Source organism: Poromitra crassiceps (assembly GCF_964638095.1).
Source record: "Poromitra crassiceps genome assembly, chromosome: 3".
Taxonomy (NCBI): domain Eukaryota; kingdom Metazoa; phylum Chordata; class Actinopteri; order Beryciformes; family Melamphaidae; genus Poromitra; species Poromitra crassiceps.
The window spans coordinates 58,668,560-58,694,343 of record NC_139625.1 but is presented as its reverse complement, the minus strand read 5'-3'; the positions used below and the strand labels follow the sequence as shown (position 1 = coordinate 58,694,343).

General features: G+C 45.3%; 1 protein-coding gene across 1 annotated transcript in view; it reads right to left on the bottom strand.

The window, feature by feature from the left end:
- Positions 1-25,784, bottom strand: part of igfbp2a (insulin-like growth factor binding protein 2a) — a 45,461-nt gene that overhangs the window by 6,043 nt on the left and 13,634 nt on the right. Inside the window, exon 2 of the mRNA XM_083632833.1 lies at positions 3,289-3,470. Within this exon, the coding sequence (XP_083488959.1) occupies positions 3,289-3,470 (182 nt within the window). The remainder of the gene's footprint in view (positions 1-3,288; positions 3,471-25,784) is intronic.

Here is a 25,784-nt window from a genome sequence, read left to right as displayed (position 1 = left end):
CGGCGTTAAACGAGCGCAAACGCTAAATTACCGGTTTTGGGGAGATAGGGCCCATTGACTCCTGGCATCAGAGATATGATCATCTAAACGCAGCCAAATATACATTATTATCAGTGCAGCTGCCTCAGCATATTATGTATTTAAGTGTTTATCTACTACATGCTGCTGTGTGTAAATAGTGTCAGGTTATGGATAAACTGGAAATCAAATATATTAATGTCTCATTACATGAATATACTGAAACAGCGAAAATCATAATCACAATTATTTTTGACTGATATTGAGATCACGATTATTTAAGGTGATTACTCATTGATTTTGGCAACATCATGTATTTACTGAACATGAAAGAACGCGTCTTTCCAATACTGGATTTTTTTAGAAATATAATTGAACTGAAAAGCAAAGAAATAAATGAAAGTAAAAGTTAAAAAAGGATAGATAAATAAATAGGCTAACTTACTTAAATAAATAAGTCGTACATAAACTAAAATAATTATCTCGATTATCTTGTTTTCATAATTGTGGGAAGGCAAAATTGGGGTTGATTTTTGGAGCACCCATTGGCCCATCAGGACTGTAATGGAGAGCCGCAACCTGGCAAGGAAGACGCAAGTAGCTCTATAGTGAATCAATTTTGAATCAGAATAGATCAGTATGATGGAACATGATGGCAAAACAGGGCCCGGGTCCAAAATGTCTGGAGTCATGCTTTAAAGGTCCTGACAGCTCTGGCATAATTTACTTTTGAGGAAACATTCTGGGGAACATCTTGGCGTTACCAACAGGCTGCTGAAAGCACGTAAGGTCATAGGGTCAGCTCATGCTCATTCTCATGCATATTCCAGCTCATATTACTAAAAATGTAATTCCTGGTGGAGAATTGGTAGCATGTCCAGTTAAGGCTGAAGATTCAGATTAAAAGAGTCAATCTGGGTTCAGATAAATGATATTTTGGGCGTCTGGGTAAAAGCACTCGCATACCACCACGGAGCTCCACGTTCAATTCCTGATATCGGTACTTCCGTCTTGGTCAGACGTTCCTACAGACACAATCGGCCGTGTCGGTGGGTGGGAAGCCGGTGGGGTATGAGTCCTGGTCACTGCACTAGCGCCTCCTCTGGTCGGTCGGGGTGCCTGTTCGGGGGAGAGAGGAACTGGGGGAAATAGCATGATCCCATGTGGTACAGTATGTCCTGCCGGTGAAACTCCTCACTGTCAGGTGAAAAGAAGTGGCTGGCGACATGTATACATGGCACACATGTATCAGAGGAAGCATGTGCTAGTCTACAACTCTCCCCAGATCAGCAGAGGGGGTGGAGCAATGACAGGGACAGCAGGGGGAATTGGTCAAGTACAATTGGGGAGAAAATGGGAGAGAAATCCGGAAAAATAAATAATAATATTTCAATGAGCTTACTGTCAGCAGCAACAACACAAGCTTAAAAAAATCTCTCTCCAGTTCAGTTTAATTTAGATGGATCTTACATGTCAGGTATTTGTGGGTATCTCTACCTGATTCAACTATTACGGGGGTGGGTTCCTCTGTTTTCTTTCTAAAATCCTTTACCAGCTCTTTTTTTAGAGATACTTATGTGATAAAAGGTGTTTTTGTTTTATTGTTTTTGATCATGTGTGGGTTTCTTTGAAAAGCGCTATATACCGGTAAATACTGGTCATTTGATGTCTGCATGCCTAAACACTTCAGTCATACTTATCGTAAGAAAGTCAGTGACACACCACTTTAGACGCTCCCTTGGTCTGGATGTGTTAAGACTGGTTAATGGCCATGGCTAAATGGTTAGAAACTGGCATGTCAGCGATACAAAGATCATTATCTCCATGGGAAAAAAATCATCTGCTGTTGAGGAGCAACTTTTGGAAAGTTATTTGAGGATAACTTTCAAGAGAGACTCGGCCACGAGAGCTCCACCATGACCACAGCATGCAGGAATGTCCATTAAGGAAAGGTGAAACTTCATTAGCGTTTTCCTTGAAGAGGATTAACGTGAAGCAGCAACAGGATCAACTTAACTAGTCTCATTAATGCCGGCTTCAGCCATCTTCAAAATGTGGTCATAAAACACGTCGTCAATCCAATAGCAGCAGCTGGACCAGAGGGAGGCGGCACTGCGCTCCTTTTCCTTTCCTCAACAGTCAGAGGAGCAGTTTGTATCAGTGGTTCTAAAAGTGTTTCACGTCAAGGACCCCTAAACGGACACAAATTAGACCACGGACCCCCATTTGATGAGATTTTTGACCAGGTTGCCCCAGGTTTCCCCCAGGTTTCAAAATAGTCATACATAATTGTGAGGAATTGTATGTAGCGAAAATAAATTATGCCCCTTTTTGCTGGGGACCCCCCCTGGAACCACCTCAAGGACTGCTGTGGGTGCCCGGACCCCACTTTGAGAACCACTGGTTCATATCCACTGGCCTAGACTGAGGAGGTTTACATGAGACCTGGGATATTCACCACTCAAGATTTTTAGATAAATTATTTAGTGGTTGCCGACTTTCATCAGTGTGCCATGTAGTGTATTAGAGATTAACATGCTTGAGTTAAGCACCATGTTCTTTCATTAGTTTTAGATTTAATTCAATAAACTACACTTTTTTTCCCATATCTGTTCTAGGATGTAACCCATAACCCATATCAATATGACCTGACAGCGAGTGTGTGCAGAGCAGCATAACAAGCGTCCCTGGGTCTCTGGAATGGTGCTATATAAATCTATGTTATTATTATTATTCAAAGAAGTTGTCACGTCTGCTTCTATTTCCAACACATTTCCGGTACGGTGTGTGCCTGTGAGGCCGAATCAAGGCGTTTCACCAAACAACCAACATTTCACTTTCTTTCCATGGTTGTGTGTCGTTCTCCTCCATGGTAACGACGGGCGCGATAATTATGGTGACAACTGTCTCGGATAAATGAATGATGTAAGATTTATTTATTGCCATGGCAACGCTGACAAATCCCCGTTTGACCAGTCAAATGGGGAATCACATGTAGGTGGCAAGACTAGAGACTCTGGATCTGGGTGTTGTAGCACAAATCCATGTGGTTGAGACTGGAATTTAAAGAAAAAGTATTTTATTCTGAAAAGTGTAAAAAGTTATTTTATTCTGTCCAGTAAAACACAAGCTCTAATAATCAAGAAAAAGCTCTCGTGAATTGGGGAGGAAAGTATTGAAAATATAGCACAGCGTCACAGAAATTATGCTGCGTGAAGTAGAGCTCCCCCCAGTTGTTTCTGACAGAACAGCACCTCCGCTGCCTCTCACCTGTTTGGGTCGGGTGGCTTTGGCCTCCTCCACCTTGTTGGTCTTCATCTTAGTTTTGAGCTCCTGGCGGTGCTGGCGCACGGCACTCTCCTTGGGCCCCAGCCAGGCAGCGTCTTTGCTGGGCTTCCGGACGGCCGGTATCTCAGTCAGACCCTGCTCCGCCACTGCCTCCACCGCCTCACCTGCAGGCAAGGAGTTAAGACACAACCATTTATGTCTGACGTAATAGAGGAAAACATTTAGTACGGGGAAGATTAGCTTCATACATTTCTTTGTAGTCCATCTTAAAATGCTAAAATGTAACTTTTTACCTTAATAATAACAGCTTTTAAAATCATTTTGATGGTACTATATACTGACTTCTAATAGGGAGAATGGTGCCTCTATCATTCCCACTGTGCGCCCTGAGCGCCTACAGTACTGCACCATGTAACTTTGAGGCTCTGTCCCGGAGCATGTCAAGTTGCCTGGATGTAACTCCATTTCCTGCTGCAGCTCCTTCAGATTAAAAGCTTTGCGCTGACAAAATAATGGGACGTCATTGTGAAGGACGTATAGGAAGTGAATGTGTTTATGCTATCTTGATTAGTGGCACGATTAGCTTCTTGTTTCAATAAAACATGTCTACACAACATTTGGGGATATTTGGAGCTATTCACCTTATGTTGCCACGCCCACTTTTTCTCTTCCGTGTAAGATGCAATTGTATTTGTTTTTACGGTTCAGCGTTAGCCGGCCGGTAAACATCAATAAACTGTAAACTATGACTGAAGTTTGGCAACAGTCAGCAGCTACACTGCGGCCAACTTCAGTTACATGCTCATAGTGTTACTGCTGCGAGGAGCAGATGGCTGTACCCGGTCGGCATTTAACGTTAGTTACAAAAGCATGTCAACAGTGTTTTCTCACTGCCAGTAGCCTACAGTAGGAGATACTAACTAACAGCTAGTTTGACCGATCACACAGCCAGCGCTCCTCGCTGCTCATTAAAAATGTCCAAATAGGCGTTATTCTGATAAACTGGTCACATATTTGGAATGTTACCTTCTCATCCGAAAAAATATTAAAACTTTATAACAGTTTGTTTTTTTGCTTGAAAACAGCTTTTTGGCAAGTCTAAAAATGATAAAGGTAGGAGTAATCTACTTCCGGGTCTAAAACGGAAGAATGATTACAAAATTATGTTATGCGGAAGCGCTCCCGGCGTCACGAGGGGGCGAAAGGGGGCTTTGCCCCCTCAGTTCAATTTTCTGCCCCCTCACTTAATTTTTTTTTTTATAGAATAGTTCATCTATAAAGGCCAGTTAGGCAATGTTTGTACTTGACATGTTTCGGCTGCTGTTTCTGCAGTCTTCATCAAATTTGATCAGTTTAAGTTGATGTAGGCTACCCCCTATAAACATAGCTCTGTTGTTTCAGAATTGGCAGGGAAGCACTATTTGCTGTGCTTTGGTTGTCACAAGGTGTCAGAGATGTAGCTATTTATTAAATTTGAACCTCACTGCATGTTGTAGTGATCATGATGTGATTAAACACACACACACACACACACACACACACACACACACACACACAGAGAGAGAGAGAGAGAGAAATCAGCTGCACCCAAGCACACAGCATGCCATGAGCAGAAAGATGGAGACAACGCATCTGATCACTTTATTTCTTTAATTTAATGAACCTGGCACTGACTAACTATTATTTTGTTTATTTTTTTGTCGATTTTTGCAGCAATTGTTTATTCTATGACTTTTCATATAGACATATATGTTCAGAGTGCTCCAGACAGGTCCCGCATTTCACGTTATGCAAAGCTCAGCTCTATTAATGCCTTAATCTGCTGCTGTGAAATAAATGTTTTATTTGATTTTGAATTTGATTTGATTCTTTCTTGTGTTGTTATTGCGCTTTTCAGAGGTTTTTATGGTTAAAAAGTCCAGAAATAGGCATAGCGGGTATATAACCTATGTTTTACAATATAAAAATATCATAAAAAAAAAGAAAAACAAATCGAAATAAAAAAATAAAAATAAAAAAAATCTGCCCCCTCCCCAGTTATAACCGCCCCCTCAGTCATTTCATCCTGGCGCCGGCCCTGTGCGGAAGCGTCCTATATGGGCAAATAATAAGGTGAATAGAGTACTACCGCAGGAATGAGTCCGGAAGTAGCACTTATGGTTTGTAAGAACAAGTGAATGGGATTTTACTATGGGGATTTTGGTTAAATGCATGAAATAAGGTCTGTGGTTAATAAAAGTTTATGAAACAGCAAAGTTTGTGTTCAGCAAGATAATATTCACAGGACCACTTTTATGAAGATTATCTTGCTGAACAGAAACCCTGCTGTTTCATAAAACACATTCCTTTACTCGGCAGCAGTCCTATGGAATAGCCTTCCAATGGAACTGAAGTCCTTCTCTTTTAAATCATCAGTAAAGAGCTGGATCAGGAGAAGCAGGAGCTGGGTCTAGTTGTAGTCTTATGGCTCAATTCCACCACATTTAACAGCCCTGCACAGCTCGTCCCCACTCGGCTCTAATCGTTTCGGCTCGATGGACGTTTTGCTTCCACCGTGGATCATCTGCCCCCACCCACCCCCGCCCCCGCATATCTGTCCTTCGCTTATAGCTGAAGTAGGCTATAACATAACGTTACAATTAAATCCATCCACAGAACTTTTAAACTGTTTATGAAATACTGGTGCCTCTAAATGACCTACAGTGTACATGGGCGAATGTGACAATCGGCCAAGAGAATGGATATCACTTACTGTTAGTCAAACTCAGGCATGCGCTGCGCTGCGCGCGGACGGAAGAGGCGCAACAGAGTGAAGCCTGCCCTGTACCCCGCGGCCTCTCAGACAAGACCGCGGCTTCACCAAACACCCGCTGCGGCCTAGCGGAGCGCTGCAGCTCAACTAACTACAGGAGCTTGCTGAGCAGCGGACTTTTTTCACTCTGAAAACAATTGAAACCACCGCCACGACTTTATTTCACCAGAGGCAAAGGCAGCAACACAAAGACTGATGGAAATAACATAACAGAAGAGAATGTAAGCCCACTAAACTGGTATGCAGCGCATTGACAGTCAGTAGATAGAGTAAACACGATTCTGCCTGGCCAATCAGTCGTCTACAATGTTTTCACGTCACCGTATGAACCCGGGTTCACAGAATAGAACCTCGACGAAGCAGGTACGAAAAGTAGCACGACTCGACCCCAATACAACCCGGGCTGGGACAGTTTAAACCGGTGGGATGAGACAATTTATCGAGTCGAGCGGAGCGGGATCGCGCTACTACCTGCGGTGGAAATGAGCCATTAATGGATTTTATTATTTTATTTGATTCTAACTATTTTACTGTATTTTATTATTGGGATTATTGAGGGTATTTTATTTTCCCTATGTTCTCCCCCCCCCTGCATGGTGGGCACACCCACGCATACCCAGAGGCTCTGACAGTAGTAGTCTTACCATACACTCTTACATTACACGCACCCACGTCATCCACGCACCAGTACATATTCCACACAGTCATTATTATTAAGGACCGCAATGGAAGCAAGCTATCAGCGTTTTTGCGTTAATTCTTTTGTCAATGGTGGGCTGATGTGTATATAATGTTGGTATTGTATGTTCATTTTCAATAAAATCTTCAATCAATCAATCAATCAATCAATTTCTGGGTATTGGTAAGCCTACAAAAATACGTCATCCCTGAGGTACTCCGCTGAGAGCACAAGGAGAAACTGTAAAATAAAGCTGATATCTGAACGTACAGGAAAGTGTAGCATTTATTAGCATCTGTAATTACCACTTGAGGCCGCTCTTGCTGCTGTTCAGCAGAAGGTTCCAGTTAAAGGCCTAAACATGGTCGTCCGTCAGAGCCTCGCCCCGCCCTCCCCGTATGACGGCGGGTGGAGCGCCGTCCTACGGGGAGGGGCCCCGTCGGCTGACGGGGGCTGCTCGAAAATGTGACTTCACGGCGACGATACGTGCGTGACGTCAGCTGCAGGAGAGTTGTGATTGGCCGTTGCCCTGGCTTATCGTCGTAAAGTCGCATTTCAAAGCATGATGTTAGATTATAACGAACTAGTTGTGTGGCTTAGCCTTCCCAAATGTTGAGGGTCGTTTTTTTAAATTTAATACATAGAATTGGGAACGTTACATTCAATTTCATTCAGACTGCCTGGCACACAATCTCCGCCATTTTCACACGGAGCTTCCACAGGTGGGAGGGAGGGAGGGCGTAGTGGCGTCCGAGCATGTAGGGCTCGCTGGCGCCGGCAGACGGCGAGACGGCTCCAATTCGAGGCGGACGGACGACCATGTTTAGGCCTTAAGGCTTTAACTGTTGTACTGCAATATTTATAGCCTACATCACATATGGTATCAAAAACACAAACAATACATTTATTTCAGTAATCCATTAAATCACAATGTAAAACAAACCCAGTAATGAATGGGTTGACACACTCTTCCAAAGGATGTGATTTTAACATAATGTCTTCTTTAGGACAACACAAGCTTGTGTTACTTTTCAACACAACACATGTTAAAGCAACTACGAGCAACATTGTTGCTTGTCATGAAACAGTCTAAATGTAATAGTGATGCCTCACATCTTACCTATAACAGCAGATGAGACCAAAGCCGAGTGAATCGGCGAGTGCTCTCTCGTTGTTTATAGAGTCTCTCTCCGGAACAGAAAGACGTGGAAGTGTATATTGTCATTAACCTATATTGTGTTGACATTAGAAGTGTGTGTTGTCCTAAAGAAGACACAGATTTGGTTGAAATGACACACACATCCTTTGTAAGAGTGTACTGTTTCAACAAGAGGTTTATATATTCCAAGTTCAGGTATTTAACCACAATGAGTGATGGAACCAGTGGGTTACTTTCCAGGCACAAAACGGTCTCTCTGATGACAGATTAGGTATTTTAGAGGCTGGAAGTGGCCTGTAATAACTTCTTAATTGCACAGATAATTCTTGGGTGTGACAGAGTTACTGGCCTGGTTCCAGTGTGAGGATGGTAAAAATGCCTTTGGGAGATGGATAGATGGACCCTACCGGCTGCAGGGGGGCTGTTCTGTAGCTGACCCTGACCTCTGGCCTCCCTGTGGATGGTCCACGTCCCTTTGATAACATCCATACAGGCTAGACAGACATGCAAAATAATCAGATACTTTCCCTGTTTACTCACTATCCCCAAACTATCTTGCAAAATGGAAGATGACAAGTTTGATACCAGCAACAGCCAATGTATACTGTGAAAATGTCCACCTGCTCAGTCACTGGCCAGCCTGGAAATAACATTTCAATAGGGGCTCGAACAATCGCCCGGCAGCTTAACAGTTAAAAGCATCTGGGTGGGATAAATCACTGTCTTTGGGGTTGATATAAAAGGCTTTGAAGTGTCCAAAACTACCGTAACAATCCTCTAAATTCATCCAGGGCTCACGACAAGATCAATGAGTCACCAGAAGTCCATTCATTTCGTATAAGGTTACAGCTTGAATCATCTGCATGAACAGCCAATCAGATTTAAACCCTTCCTTGTTTCCTTACCAATGTGATTTAGTTTCATGAACTAGTTCTGCCTGGCAAGTGCTTGGAGAACGGTTCTATCGGTCAGCTCACAAGTACATATATTTATGTTTATTCATATTTTTTTCTTCCATTCTCTCTTAAATTGTACTTGGCCAATTCCCCCTGCTGTCCCAACCTAACAGTCCCTAAGATTTCTCCAGGCCGCATGTTACCACACAGAACAACCTACTACAGTCCCTAAGATTTCCCCAGGCCGCATGTTACCACACAGAACAACCTACTGCAGTCCCTAAGATTTCCCCAGGCCGCATGTTACCACACAGAACAACCTACTACAGTCCCTAAGATTTCCCTAGGCCGCATGTTACCACACAGAACAACCTACTGCAGTCCCTAAGATTTCCCCAGGTCGCATGTTACCACACAGAACAACCTACTACAGTCCCTAAGATTTCCCCAGGCCGCATGTTACCACACAGAACAACCTACTACAGTCCCTAAGATTTCTCCAGGCCGCATGTTACCTCACAGAACACTACTACAGTCCCTAAGATTTCCCCAGGCCGCGTGTTACCACACAGAACAACCTACTACAGTCCCTAAGATTTCTCCAGGCTGCATGTTACCTCACAGAACAACCTACTACAGTCCCTAAGATTTCCCCAGGCCGCATGTTACCACACAGAACAACCTACTACAGTCCCTAAGGTTTCTCCAGGCGAGTCTCTGTGACTTTGACCATCTCCCCTCGCCTTGGAGCCTTGTTAAACATCAACTTTGGGAGGAAAAACTCTTCAAACAGATGGAGCAAACAATGTGAGAGGCCATCCAGTCCAACCCGACATGTTGTTTCTGACAACAGAGCATCACGGGGGGTGGGAGGGTCTGTATGTACATTTTAGGAAGTGGTGCCCCTGATGCTGCATTGCTGCAACTAGCGATTATTTTCATAGTTGATTATTCTGCCGATTATTTTCTACATTAATCGTTTGGTCTACAAAATGACATAAAATGGTGAAAAATCTCGATCAGTGTTTCCCAACGCCCAAGATGACGTCCTCAAATGCCTGGTTGTGTCCAAAACTAAAAGATATTCAGTTCACATTTAAGAGGAATTGCGCAAGTACTTAGGGTTCGAGAGCGTGCTCTGTGACTAGACCCAACTGACCGGGATGCAGAATTGAATCAGAAGCAACAGCACCTGGTGACCTGGATAAAGTGCGGAACCAGGTGATCTGGGCTTCACGCTATGTTAATGTAACAGACTGTATACGAGGCTCTGTGTGTCCCCCCGGAGTTACCGGAGTTAAATGAAGTTAACCTTTGAAGCCGTACAGTACAGAGTAGACTACAGACGCACAGTCAACATAATAGTCTGTTACCTATAATAGTCTGTTACATTATCGTACATGATATAAAATATACACCTGTCTCATCGTTTAGCCTGTGGTACAGGTGTGCACAAAGCGGTCGACATTGTGTACAAGGTTTATGTGTGCAAGGTGCTCAGTAAATTTACAGTGATTGGATTAGCACATGGGAACGTGGGAGGTTGGGGTTCGAATCCTGTGTGGAGCATTGATTTTTTAAATGTTAATGTCGCTTTTTTTACGGGACATATGATGTATAACGATGTTGAATCCATCAAACAGAATAGCTGAATGAATATCCCTGTTGTGGTAGCCAAGATCTGGGTGAAATATGGTCTCAATCTGAACGTTCAATCAACGTCTGCAAATAATGGGTAAAAAAACGTTATGAACCTGTCTTGATCGTTTTTTCAATGGTGACCCTTAACCGTTTTTTAGACGTCTTTTCTACGGAGAAATGCTCACTGGGAAAGGAGAAAAAAAGAGAAAATACAGATGTTGCCTGTTTCCTTCAAAGTACCCTATTGCCACCGCCTGTCGCGGCATAAGTGTGTTTCTTCAGCTATAGTTAGCTGAGTTTTGGTCATAGAGAGATAAAACTAATACCATTGGAATCTGTTGGATTCTCAGCTTTCATTTGGACTCTTAGTGGTGCAAACAAACAGAAAAAATACAGCCATTAGCCTACCGTGACCACCGCGGAAGTATTTTTGTGGCAATAGGGTATTTCGAAATAGGTAACATAACCATGACAGCAAGGGAAGGACAAAAAGCTGGCCAGTAAGCGGAGAGTCCATAGTTATGCAAGAACCATGCAGTACCGGGCATACTTGAGGAATGGTGTGTGTGTAAGAGAGTGAGAGCGTGTGTGTGTGTGTGTGTGTTACTGTATCCTTTTCCTTTCTCAACACACACAAGCATATGGCAGTAGTAGTGCTGCTGCTGGTGGTGGAGAGGCATTCTCTGCGCTCTGTGAGAGGTAAATTTGACATCCGGTCCTAGAATATGATTACAAAGAGAGAACGGGGAGAAAGGAAATTCCAAATGGAGCAAAAACAAGGTGCTGGCGCCTTTTGCCATCAGATAGAAGTACTGTTGTTGGACTTCAGTTCTCCGGGTGTGACGCTGCACCGTGCTCCCTCGCCACCACTTTCTTTGAAGACAGAGTTTCTTCACAAGAGGGCAAAAGTCAAGTGAAATCAGGTGTGTGCGTATGTATGTGTGTGCGCAGATAAATACACATGCACAGATAAATACACACGCACAGATAAATACACACGCACAGATAAATACACACGCACAGATAAATACACACGCACAGATAAATACACACGCACAGATAAATACACACGCAAAGATAAACACACACGCACAGATAAATACACACGCACAGATAAATACACACGCACAGATAAATACACAGGCACAGATAAATACACACGCACAGATAAATGCACACACACAGATAAATACACACGCACAGATAAATACACACGAAATACGCACGCACAGATAAATACACACGCACAGATAAATACACACGCACAGATAAATACACAGGCACAGATAAATACACAGACACAGAAATATCGGTGGCCGGGGCGCCTTTTTGTTTTGCTCTCTTACATAATCCCCGCAGTATCCAAGTGCAATAGCATCGCTCCCACTCCTCAGGAGAAACCCGACGTTTGCGTCTGTCCGTTCATACGCAATGAAAACAGCCATCTCCCTCACACGCGTACGTACGCGCACACTGTCACACACACAAACACAGAGGGTCAGGACCCCACTTTGAGGGGGAACTAGGCCTCTGCAGAACAAGCTGTTGCGCAGAGGTGGGCCGGGGATCAGCAACGTCAACAGAGCTGCCGGCCTACTGTCCAGTCTACTGCTTGGATTAATCCTCGGACAATGGCCGGAGAGAGGCTTGCTTTCTATATCGATCCATGTCGAATTCCCACATGGCACGCTGGTCAGAAGTGTCATGTCCGATTGTCCAGGTTCTGGTCAACTGAGCAAATGGCGGACTTGGCCACACTTTGTCATTAGGGCTGCAACTAAAGATTACTTTCATTATCGATTAATCTGTCGATTATTTTCTCAACTAATCGTTTAGTCATTTGGTCTATAAAATGTCACAAAATGGCGGAAAATGGCAATCGCGTTTTCCCCAAGAGCCCAAGATGATGTCCTCAACTGTCTTCTTTTGTCCTGACCAAAAGTCTGCAACCCAAAGCTAATCAATTTACTGTCATAGAAGAAAATATTCACATTTAAGAAGCTGGAACGAGAGAATCGTGTTATCTTTTTTCTTAAGAATGAGTCCAAACGATGAATCAACTATACAAAAAATAGTTGACGATTAATTCTCTGTTGATCGACTAATAATCGATTAAATGACTAATCGTTGGAGCTGTAGTTGGCATTCTTGCTCCCTGGCATTTCCGTAGAAACAGACATTTGCTTTATCAACTTGTGGAATGTGGGAAAAGAAGTATCTCAATATGCCTCTCAACGCAGCTCTGAGGTGCGAAATAAGTCATGTACTACTTAAGAAGTTGGTGAAAGGCTACTATATAGAGTAGCTGCAGTCCATCATCCATTACAAGGCCTACTGGGACTGTTTTCCTAGAAACACACACTCAGCAGAGTGTTTACCTTCCAGGCTTTCTGGCCTGACGCAGGCGTCTAAGAGCGGGCTTTTTGGGACAGGCTCTGGCACGTATGCTCCTCGCCGGCATCCAGGGTATCTCGCTCGCTACCGGCACCGCTGCCTGAACTCTGGGGCAACAGAACGGGACCTAAACTAGGACATGAACCAAGCGATGCAAGCCGCAACACATCCAACTCACAGGGCAATCGTATGCAACTAACAGCTTGACGATCATTAGGAACCTTGAGGGGAGATCAGAGAACAGAGGCAGAACAACACATAGGCCTTTTGCGAAATGTTTGACGCACTTATTTTAGGATTCTTATCTTGCCGTTGGTGCTGCAGCAACTTTTTTATGCTGCGTAGCCATTCTAAGCACAAATAATAGATGTTTTTCTGCTTCTTATATTACATTTAACCACTTTGCCACCAATCTAGTATACAACTGGCATGGCATTCATAATCACATGGTTACTGTATGTTATCAGGTGAAATCTTTCTGATTTGTCTCCCATTTTCTCCCCATATCCCGGTCATTGTGCTAGTGCAGCGACCAGGACTCATAACCCACCGGCTTCCCACACGTAGACATGGGCAATTGGGTCTGTAGGAAGGTCTGTATCCAATGGGTTTCGAGAGAATTTCATAATCCCAAGTGTCCTTGAACTTTCTCAATCCATGAAGGACCATTTGTTACTTCAATTTAGGTTAACAGCAAAATCACCAAAATTGATGTTACATGGTTTCACCTGACAAAGTCAATGGGAATGGGAAGGAGACAAACATTTTCACTAGCTTGTTGCTTGCAAACCAAAAATGATTTCTAAACTATAGGGTAAAGGGCATACATAGGAGGGGATTGTCATTCTACCATAACCAATGACATACAACATCAATACCTCCAGTACAATAATGGGACCCCATTGGCATCTAGAGGTTGCAGACAGACAGGGTCATAAAAATTCAGTCATTTCTATTATTAGCTGTGTTAAAATGACAGGCAGCCTTTAGATTTTTCTGTCATTGTAAAAAAAGACTTCAGTAAAAGACGTAAAATATTGATCTATATTGATATACTGTATTGATATTTATTTAACTGCCACCCAGACTTTGAAAATGACTGGATTAGACAGCATGACAGGCTGAAGCTGCAACCATCTTCTGATCTGATGTTTAGTGACATAAACATATCATTCATGTGATTAGTTACTCTCCATTTCTAACACATTAACACATACAGTAGTCTACCTGTACATGTTGTAAGTCTTAGGAGTTCTGTATTGAACATCTTGAAGAAAACGCTGTTTTTCAATATGTTTTTTTTCTGTTGCAATTATGTTTTATTCCCTTAAAGGGATAGTTCGGTTTGTTTGAAGTGGGGTCCTAGCAGCTAGTTGCATACACTAACTGAAATAGGTAGTGTTCTGGACGCTGAGCGCACCGTTTATCGAGACCCGGCACTCTGAAGCAACAGCCTCCACAGCTCTGTCTCTCTAGTACACGGGGCCAAGAACTAAAATGTAATTTAGCCACCTCAAACAACGCCCACCTAAACAAATCAATATCAGTGTACATGCACGCTCTATTTTGACAATTTTCAGCGCTTTACTTTACCGTCAAACAGCCCTCTCATTCGGCACTATTTCCTCCCAACCGTAGAACTACCGTATTCCTCCGCTAAACGCCTGCACAGAGCACAGAGCCGCGGTTTACAAAACAGGAAGGCTTAGAAGAGACACAAAACACTGACTTACTTTAGAGACAACAAGTCACCTGGCCTCTCTGGTCTGGGACGTTTTCCCCAATTTATCCTGGGAATGGTGAAAAAGGTCTGCAGGACACCCCGACATTTAGGCAGCATATTATGGCAGTTCCTCGTATCTCTCTTTCTGCCTGTTCACTCTGCAAAAGTTCCTCTTCTGTATATTACTCTCTCTGGTTCATAATTGTATCCTCTTGTCACCAAGGTGAATAGCATATAGTCCTCGCTATCAAAATCACTAATATTTTAGTTTGTGTATTCTAACGCTATTTGTTGTCTTCACTAACAAGCCGGGAGAAATAACCCAAAATAACAGCTGATCTGCGGAGTAATCCAGCGGCGTGGCTCTGTGCAGGCGTTTAGCGGAGGAATACGGTAGTTGTACAGTTGGGAGAAAAAGTAGTGCCGAATGAGACGGCTGTTTGGTGGAAAAGTAAAGCGCTGAAAATTGTCAAAATAGAGCGTGCATGTACACAGATATCGATTTGTTTAGGTGGGCGTTGTTTTAGGTGGCTAAATTACATTTTAGTGTACTAGAGAGACAGAGCTGTGGAGGCTGTTGCTTCAGAGTGCCGGGTCTCGATAAACGGTGCGCTCAGCGTCCAGAACACTGTACCTAATTCAGTTAGTGTATGCAACTAGCTGATAGGACCCCACTTCAAACAAACCGAACTATCCCTTTAAATCCAGTGTCTTTGTCCTATTCTGCTGCCGCAATGACTCAATTTCCCCACAGGGATCATTAAAGTTTCCTCTCATCAAAATAGCACCTCTGCTGTGAGGAGCCTCCATTATCTTGGCAGTGGACCACATGACCGACCAACCTGATTAGGCTTAGGCCGATATACTATATTGATATTTATGTATGTATTTATGTATGTTTTTAAATAATGGATATACTGTAGGTCAGTGATACATCCTCTACTGCAGTGGTCGCAAGATTATTTCTTTGGGGGGGGGGGGGGGGGGGGGGGGGGGGGGGTCACGAGATGATTGTCCAAAAAAGAAAGAAAGAACAAAATTCTTCCATGATGATGATTAAACCTCCAACTGTATAAAACAGACACTAAAGGTCACGTTGTTTGCACAATGCTTAAAGGCGTTTTGCAGGCCCAGCTACCTTGATAATGTGGGAAATGTATTGGCCCTAGTTTTTGCCTATTCAGTAATGGTGTCGCCTCCTTCACAATGAGTTGTGCTGTCGGCTCTTGAGTACAAGTTGAAACTGTAATTAAAGCCAAATTGATTTAGTAGTTTTGTATATCTTTGCAAGGTGTGTACTTCATGTGTAAGCAGAGAATCGCTCAATGTTCCACTGCTATGCTATGAAGTCTGCCCCCGTGTGCAAGTACGCTCCGAGCCTAAAGTTTTTGGGGTGTCGCGAACCACTGCTCTACTGCTATGATGGAGGCTTCTCCCTCACCTGGAAAACCTGCAACGAAACATATTTTCTTTGCACATTTTATTGATGCATTTAATTGTTCTGGGATGTTTAAAGAGCTGCTAAGTCACCTAAATATTTTCATGAGTCTGGGTTTCAGTGGAGAGTTTTAGTGTCCCATAATGGTCTAAATGCTGATTTAGAGTAAAAGTCTGGAGGAAACACTGAATACTTGTAACTTTATTGGGCATACAAATGGTCCAAAAGGCCAATATATGCCCACATATTTCCGCAAAACCGATATATCAGTCTAAAACTACACAAGGAAAAAGAAGAACAAATGTTCAAGGTCACCCAAGGTTCAGAGAATGTCCCCTTGACCCCTTCCCATACCTGCCAGTGTCAACACTCCCGATTTCCGCAGTGTTTTAACCCTTTCTCCCGTTGTGCTCCCGATTGGTCATTTCGTTTCTTTTTAAGATAATTTTTTGGGGGCAGTTTTGGCACATCAGTATTATGGTTGCCCTCAAAGTGCCGGTTGTAAATGTAACATGATATAAATGGTAAATGGTAAATGGCCTGCATTTATATAGCGCTTTTATCCAAAGCGCTTTACAATCAGTAGATAGTCTACATTCACCCATTCATACACCAATGGCGGCAGGCTACCACGCAGGGTGCCTACACACCATCGGGAGCAAGGAGGGTTAAGTGTCTTGCCCAAGGACACAACGACAGCAGCTGGGAGGGAGCGGGGATCGAACCGCCAACCCTTGCGTATGTATCTAGCCTAATTGCCGCTGATTCGATTATTATTGTTTTTTTTAGTAATACAGGTAACTTAATTAATAACTAGCTCTGAAAGCAGAATTATAGGAAAAATAATGGCAAACAGACAACTAGTAGCCTACAACTATTAGAACTAATTAGAATTGTATTGCGCAAAGTGTATTCTTTGCTCGCTCTCACAGGCCACATAAAATGAGGTGCCGTGCCAGATTTGGCCCCCAGGCCTTGAGTTTGACACATTAGGCCCTAAGCCATCCATTGGTACCACGCTAGCTTGTCGGGAAGGGGACTCAATAATGCTTGAAAAATGTCTCCCTTTTTCACAGCCTACTGTTGGCAGGTATGCCTCCACTGTGTTCAGTGTTTTTCACAGCCTACTGTTGGCAGGTATGCCTCCACTGTGTTCACGGTTTGTACTATCTTAATGCATCATTGACCGGAAGGAGATTGAGGGAGGGAGAGAGAGATTGATTGAGAGAGAGATAGAGTGAGAGTGGGGAGGTTATTCTGGATAACACGTGGAGATTCTTGGCACGGGTACATGTGAAGTCGTCGCCTAGGAGAGAGAGAGGGGGGGGGGGGGGTGGCACAAATGCCCCTGTTTCGGAGAAGCTGAGGGTGGGGGTGAAGGGGGTGGGCGGATGGATTATCTCTGAGCTATTTCAGTCCTGCGGGCTCCGTCTGGACACCCCCGCAGGTACAGAGGAATGCCCCTCGTTAGCTAACAATGTTATTTCAGGGACCAGATGGCACAGGAGGGCCTTTTCTCTCTCTCTCCATATCAAGATTTTATAACAATATTGATAGAACGAGTCTCCTTGAGATTGACCCTGCTCAACATGTCATTTAGGCACACGAGCCTTACAACTGACTCCTGAGGTTTTTCTGCTTATACTGCTGGCAAATGTAGACGGTAGAAAAACAGAGATTGGCGAATTGGAAAGGACTTTTCCAGGTTGGTTTTGGGGGCAAATTAACACAAAAAGGTTGTGTTTTGATCCATTTTCCTTCACTCATGTTAAACCAATATACACCAAGCATGCATCCCAATCAGCCCTATGTCATGATACATTATGGGCACCCTATCAACATAACATCGGTTTGGGTGATTAAAACAAGTTTACTAAACAGCCAGTTACTGTCATCTTCCCATTACTTTATATAGAGTACTGCAGGGATGATGTATTTTTGTAGGGTCACCCAGAAGTCCCTGCACTTCCTGGTTCCTTCATCTAAAGGTCAATGGGATTTTTTCATTGGAATTCCGGTTAAATGTCTAAAATCAGGTCTGTAGTTAATAAAAGTTTATGAAACGGCGAACTTCATGTTCAGCAAGATAATCTTGACAAATGTGGACTACTTATGACTTAAATCTTAAATTGTTGAATGTTAAATTATGTAAATGTAATTTTTAAAAATCACGATTTTCATGCATGTGCTTCAGAAGAAGAAGTGAGAAGCGCTTCTGTTTGGTAACAGAATAAGAAGAGAAAACCACAGAAGAAGAACATAAGCACATCCGGGGCAGGTCAGAGTTGACTCCGTCTGTTGTGTTGTGTAGCTGAGCAGCCTGCTTAGCATATAGATATGATCTGATTTCAAGATTATGCACGATTCAATTAAATTGCCGCTCATATGGAATAAGGCCATATATCGATTACAAACAGCAAACAGAGAAGGCTGTCGGCAGCACGGAGAGTCGTTACATAGCTAATTCATGTTCTCATTAATGGGAGCTCGGGCTCTGTGTGTCTGTCCCACTGATCCGTGATGTCATAAATCCCACTGTGACATCATCAGTGATGTCATAAATCCTACTGTGACATCATCCGTGATGTCATAAATCCCACTGTGACATCAATCAATCAATCAATCAAACTTTATTTGCAGACTCCACCGTCCAAATAGACATACAGTCACATATAGTAAATAGACATAAAAACACACACCACAACAACAACAACAACAAAAAAAACATTATAAGAGGCGATATATCACATATTAACAAAAAGTGCTTATGCAAATTCAATAAAAGGCATCTAAAGATAAGAACAGTAAATGCCATTAAGATGCCATTTAAAAGTGCTTTATACACATTCTATAAAAGGCACGAATACCAGTGTGTCCACATATAGGATTGGTATCTCACAGAGCTACACCTTGGGTTGGTCAACTGTATAATGAGATCATTCTGGGACCCCTGCAGTCTACATATGAACTTATACATCAGTCTTCTCAGGGTGGCCTGGAAGGTGTTTATCCCTAAATCACAAAAAAGCTTGCTGGCACTACTACCCCTGGGCTTCTTGAGCAGGATTCTGAGACAGTCATTATAAGCAACCTTGAGTTTGCGCAAGCTCTCTTTGTTATATCTTACCCAGAGAGGGGCCGTGTACAAAGGGGTGCAGTAAGCTCTAAACAGGTTCACCTTCACTTCATCAGAGCAGTAGTGAAATTTTCTCACTAACACATTGGCTTGGACATATAGCATTCTTCTCTGTCTAAGCATGTCAGCATCATCCTCCATCTTATCATTGATGATGTGGCCTAGATATTTTACATTGGTACACACAGACAGGGTTTTACCAGACAAATAGAAACCTGGGAAATTAAGATGTTGATCCGCCTTGGTCCTACATATCATTATTACACTCTTTTTGGCATTATACTTGATGTCAAACTTGACCCCATACTCTGAGCATATGTTGAGAAGCTGTTGGAACCCTGCACTACTGGGAGATATAATGGCCAGATCATCAGCGTACATGAAATGGTTGATTAAGGTGTTACCCATTATGCACCCTGTTCTACAACCTCTCAACTGCCTTGACAGGTCATCCATGTACAGGCTGAATAGGCCTGGGGATAGAAGCCCACCCTGCCGTACCCCATTACCGACTCTGAAGGGAGAGGATGAGATACTCCCCCATTTTACCTGCATAGTCTGCCTGTCGTACCAATATGCCAGGATACGTATGATGCTACCTGGAACACCCCTATGCTTCAGCTTGGTGAAGAGCTTGTGATGATTGACTCTTTCAAACGCCTTAGAGGCATCAATAAAGCCTACCAACATTGTTGAGCCCTGCCCTCTGTACTTTTCTACTGCTTCTTTTAATGCATAAATACACAAATCCGTACTGTGCTTGCTCTTAAAACCGAATTGGTTGTCTGTGGTGCAGATAAGATCCCCAACTCTGTCTATTATTACACTTTCTAGCACTTTAGACAGTATGCTGGCTAGGGCGATGGGTCGATAGTTATCCATACTCCCTACCTTCCCAGCCTTGTCTTTAATGATAGGTACTAAGACAACTGTCAGCATAGCATCTGGCAGGATGCCATGTGTTACCAACATCATCAGTGATGTCATAAATCCCTGATCCCACTGTGACATCATCAGTGATGTCATAAATCTGACATCATCAGTGATGCTGGTCTCATTGGCCACACAGCAGCCGAGTTGCGGGCAAGGCCGCGCAGCGGCTGAGCTGTGAATGCGAGCTGCAGGGCCAGCTTGGCGAGCTGCAGGACAGGCGAGGCGTGAAGTGGATAGCGCGCTCGATTCCTAGTAATTATATAACAACCATAATGAACGGCGACGTGACAGAAAATACGTTATTTACAGTGTGAATGACGTATGCCCCATTTACGCCCATTTTGGCCAGTTCCAGGACTCTACTCGGATCTGAATATCTTCTAGGGGGATCAAAATGAAACATTAGGGTTGTGCTACAACCCGGGTTTTACGAGTGAGAACGAGAGCTCTCACTCTAGTGCCATCTCCGCTGCGCCACGCAGCTACTGGAAGAATGTTATTTTTGCTCAAAAAATGATCTTTATATAAAACCAACCACCCACCAACAGGTGGTGTGGTACCCCCTGGGGCTGAGGCGGCCACCCGCGTGACTACGTCACGCCCGCCCAGACCAGGGTAAGCCACTCCTTTTTCCAGCTCGCTGAGAACGACGCATCCAACGACGCATCGACGCAGCAAGGCTGAGTAGTGAGAGCTCTCGTTCTCACTCGTAAAACCCGGGTTGTAGCACAACCCTAACGTTTCATTTTGATCCCCCTAGAAGATATTCAGATTCAAACCCTAAGGTTTTACTTCGTTTCGAACTCAAGCTCTCACTCTAGTGCCAAATTCAACCGCCCTTGCTGCAGGGAGCACTCCTCAGAGCGACCCGAGAGGCATCAGTGAACCACGGCCGCATGGCGAAACGCCCATGCCCAACCGTGTGGCATTTGGAGCGGCAACGATACTACCTTCTTGTCATTGACAGTACCGCATGCGTGAACGCGAACTGGACACGTCAAGGCTGTAGTATCTAACAAACGTGTGATGAGAGGACCATGAGGCCGCAGCGCACATGTCCTCCACCGATACACCACGCAACAACGCGGAAGACGTCGCAACGCCCCGCATAGAGTGCGCCTTTATACCCTCCGGGGGTACCTTACCCATGGCAGAGTATGCTAAAGCAATCGCCTCCACTATCCAGTGTGATAAGCGATCCTTGGACAGGGCTCCGCCCTGGGCCCTCTGCCCAAAACAGACCAACAACTGGTTTGTAGTGCGTAATGAACGTGTCCTGGGCACATAGGCCGAGAGCGCCCTAATGGGGCACAGCATGTGCAAGCGTCTCTCCTCGCCCGAACTGAACGGCGGGGGACAGAATGCTGACAAGTCTATGACCATAGACCTAAAGCTGGCATTAATATTCTTAGGTTGATAAGCCAGGTTAGGTCACAACGTAACCCTGCGCCCATCACCCTCCAGCTCTAGCACGTTTATGTGGCGAAGCTCCTGAGCCTCCCACCGGCCGTTCGCCGAAAAGCGCCCGCAAACCGCACCCCATCCCCAGAGGGAGGCGTCGGTGCGAATAACCAACCTGAGCGGGACAGGGCCCAACCGAGTGCCTCTCGAGAGGTAACGGGGGTCCGCCCATATGGCCAGCGCCCGGCGGGCCAGACACGTCAGAGGAACCCTGCGATGACGGCATGGGAGCACATGCACTGCTGAGGCCATCAGCCCCAGCATGACTGTGCACTGATGCACTGACACGGAGGGACACAGACCTAGCGTCTTTGCCGTCCGCACTGTGCGAGCCTGTCGCTCTGGCGAAAGGCGGGCCAGCATGACCCGGGAGTCCAGTTCGAGCCCCAGGAAGGGCGCCACCTGCGCTGGGACGAGGCAACTCTTCTGCCAGTTCACCAAAAACCCTAAGGTCTGCAGGTGATCGGTCACCACCTTGGTATGTTCCGTGGCACGGACCCTCGAGTCCGCCACTATGAGAGCGTCGTCGAGATAGAGGAAGACGCAAATCCCACTCGCATGGAGGGGAGCCAAGGCTGTCTCCACGCACACCGTGAAGGTTCGTGGGCTCAAAGACATGCCGAATGGCAGGACACAGAACCCGTAAGCCTTTCCCAGGAAAGAGAACCTCAGGTATTTCCTGTGTCTCTGAACCAAGGGGACATGGAAGAACGCATCTTTCAGATCCACGGAAGTAAAGTAAATCCCCTGGCCTCAACGCGTTGAACAGGTGGGGGAAAGAGAGCATTCGGAACGGGAACTTCCTCAGCGTCTTGTTGAGACGCCGAAGGTCCAAAATTGGACGCATGGAGCCGTCCTTCTTGGGCACGACAAAGTACCTGTGGTAGAAACCCGAGCGCACCTCTGCCTTGGGAACCGAGCGAATTGCCCCTTTGGCGAGGAGCGAAGTAACCTCCTTGCGGATTATGTCCATGGACCCCCCGTCCACGGCCGAATCGGGTCCAAGGTCCAGAATCGGATGCAAGTAACCAACCTTCTTGGGTACGGCAGGGTACCTGCCGCAAATGCTAGGCATGCCGGGGGAAGTCCTTCACGCACTCCGACTATAGACACGTCTGGGGAACGCGCCAGGTCGGGCTGGTCCTCTTTTGAACCGAAGACGGGCGTCGTACGCCATTGACGGCGGGCTCGCAACTACACTCGGCAGCCTGAACTGCCGTGGAACACCCTGGAGGCCACACACGGATCCCATGAAGGTTCCCAATCGAAGTCGGGCACTGGGCCCCGACGATGGTGAGCCGGTGTCCGGGGGCGTGGTCCACAGGAGAGCTCCCAACCGATGACAGGCACCAGGTGCCGTCGGCGGTGGGCTTGTCCTGGGCTCTTCAAACCGAGGCCCGGCCGTGGCCATGGGCCAGGGGCGCCTCAACAAAGGGGTAAATTTTACCATTTACTGACGAAGGGAATGGGCCCCAAGGAGAGCTCCTAACCGAACTCGAGCCCTGGGCACTGAGGACGGTGGGCCTGTCCCTAGAGCTACAAGCCGAAGGCTGGCACTGAGCCCAGACCTTGGCGAGCTGACCGGTGGGCTTGACCTGAGCGCTGCCAACCGAGGCCAGGCCGTGGCCATGGACCCAGGTGCGCTGGGCCCCCTGTCAGGCTCCTTGCGCTTGCAGGGGGCGCACCAACAAAGGGAATGGGGCCCAAGGAGAGCTCCCAACCAACCCGGGCCCTGGGCACCAAGGGCGGTGGGCTTGTCTTTAGAGCTACAAGCCAAAGGCTGGCACTGAGCCCAGACCTTGGCGAGCTGAAACCGGTAGGCCATTGTAGACCAAGGAGCCATGTTAGCGGCATGCGACGCGGCGGGTGAGATGCCTGCCATGCCTGAAGAGCACCCTTGTAGCACTGAAGCAGGGGCTGGGGTGGCTCAGCCCAGGAATGCCCAGCTTAGCTGCGGCCCTGGGCATCACCCCACGAAACTGCTCCCTTGAAGGGCTCGTTTTTCCAAGCGAGCCTCCGTAGTGACGGTGCTAGCACCGTCCCAAGCCTCCTCCCTATCGGGAACCTCCTCCTGGGCGGTCTCGACTAGGGGGTCGTACCCGGGGAATTTGCCCCGCTCTAACTCCAGACTGCTCGTCTAATTCGGACTGGGGCCCCTGGCCCTGTTCGCCCTGAGCAGCAGGGGCTTCACCCACGACAGGCCAGAGAGATTCAACGGACACGTTTCTCTCGAGAGGCGTACCACTGGGAGGAATGTCCTCCTCAGGAAGAGCGAAGCTCTATGACGCAGCACGGCCATCTTGAAGATAGCACAGCAGCTGCAAGACCGAGGGTTCAAAGCGCCTGTGCAGCGTGCTCATGCCCAAGGCAGAACACGCACCTATCGTGCCGATTCATACTCGGCCAATGTAGCCTTACACAAGGCCCATCCCCTCGCTGACTTTCCCTGCTCAGTAGCACAAGAGCACAAGGCACAAGGAAGCTAATCACTAAAATAGCAAGCTCCCGCAGGCCGCACCCTGTTAGCGGGAGTACCGTTTAAGCAAGCTAGCAAACTAGCGTGAAGCACAGGCTAGACAGTAAGCAACCCGGAGGCTAGCGAACGTGTGTGTGCAACGGTAACGTAAGAGGCAATAGCCCAGCCCGAAGGGAAGGCAACAACACCCACAACCTGTTAACCCGAGAGAACAAGCGTGAACAAAACATACCTCCAAAACATCTCTCATTGGAAAAGGTACCTTGATGACGTGTTCTTCATATGGACAGGAGCTGTGTCCGAACTACAGGACTTTCACCGGTTCATAAATTCTAGAAATAAACATTTACAGTTCACAATGTCCTTTGATTTAACTAAGATGAATTTCCTGGATATGTGGGTTATAAAAGAAAACAACTGCCTTAAAACTGACTTATACCGTAAACCTACCGATAGAAACTCTCTCCTCCATGGCTCTTCATATCATCCCACACCACTCAAAAAAAGCTTGCCCATTTCTCAATGTAACCGGATCAGAAGAATTTGCAGCTCTAATGTGGACTTCCAAACTCAAATCAAAGATCTTGAGACCAGATTCAGAAAAAGGGAGTACAAAGAGAGTTGGATCAAAAATGCAACTACACGATTTTCCAATGTGTCCCAGACTCAGTGCCTGGAGTCCACCAGACCAAAAGTAAAAGAAAACCGAGTGGTCTGTGCCATCCAATTTTCCCCTGTCTCCAGAGAGATTGAGACAGCCATAAAAAAACATTGGCACATTATTGAGAGTGATCCGGCACTCAAGGCGTGCTTTTCTAGACCGCCTTTGGTGGTCTACAAAAGGCCCCCAAATTTACGGAATATGTTGGTGAGGGCAGACCTCCCACCTACTCCACCTGCCCATTTCCTCAGCTCGATCCCCTCTGGCAACTATCCTTGTGGCCGATGTCAACAGTGTAATTTTACCTACAAAACCAACTGTTTTTACCATCCCCACAGTGGTAAAAAATATAAAATCAAAAGTGTTATCTCATGTTCCACTGTCAATGTTATTTATATGCTGCGTTGTCCATGTGGACTTTCATATATAGGTAAGTCATTGAGACCACTCAAAACTCGTATCTCTGAACACCGCAGCACAATCAGAAATAATGTTACATCTAGCCCGGTGGCTGTCCACTTTACCTCTGCCAAACATTCTGTATCCACTCTCAAATATATTGGGATTGAGGCTCTCAAATTGCCACGCAGAGGGGGTGACATCAATAACTTACTACTTCAAAGAGAATTATTCTGGATTTATACATTGGGCACCATGGCGCCAAAAGGCCTAAATGAGGAATTCGATATGAGACCTTTTCTATAGAAGGTGATTTAATCCTATAATCTGTTATTAGGATATCCCTATTGTGATGCTCTGTTGTTCTCTACTGTTCTCTCTCCCCTCTAGTGGTGATCTCATATACATAAGTGGTTGTTTCTGTGTATTTTTTTTTTAAACTTTTTGCTATTTATTTTAAGTAATAGACTAGGTCCCCATTTCTGCTAATACAGTATGTTGTGGTTAATGGAGTCGCCTCCAGGATGTATGTGCATCTACACTTATATTTGGATTTGTTAAAACTCTAATTGACTACTATAATGTAGAGCCCACAAACTACTTCCATTTCTTGGGGGACATGTATAATTATATTTGTCCTATGTTGTCTATACTGTATATATACATATAC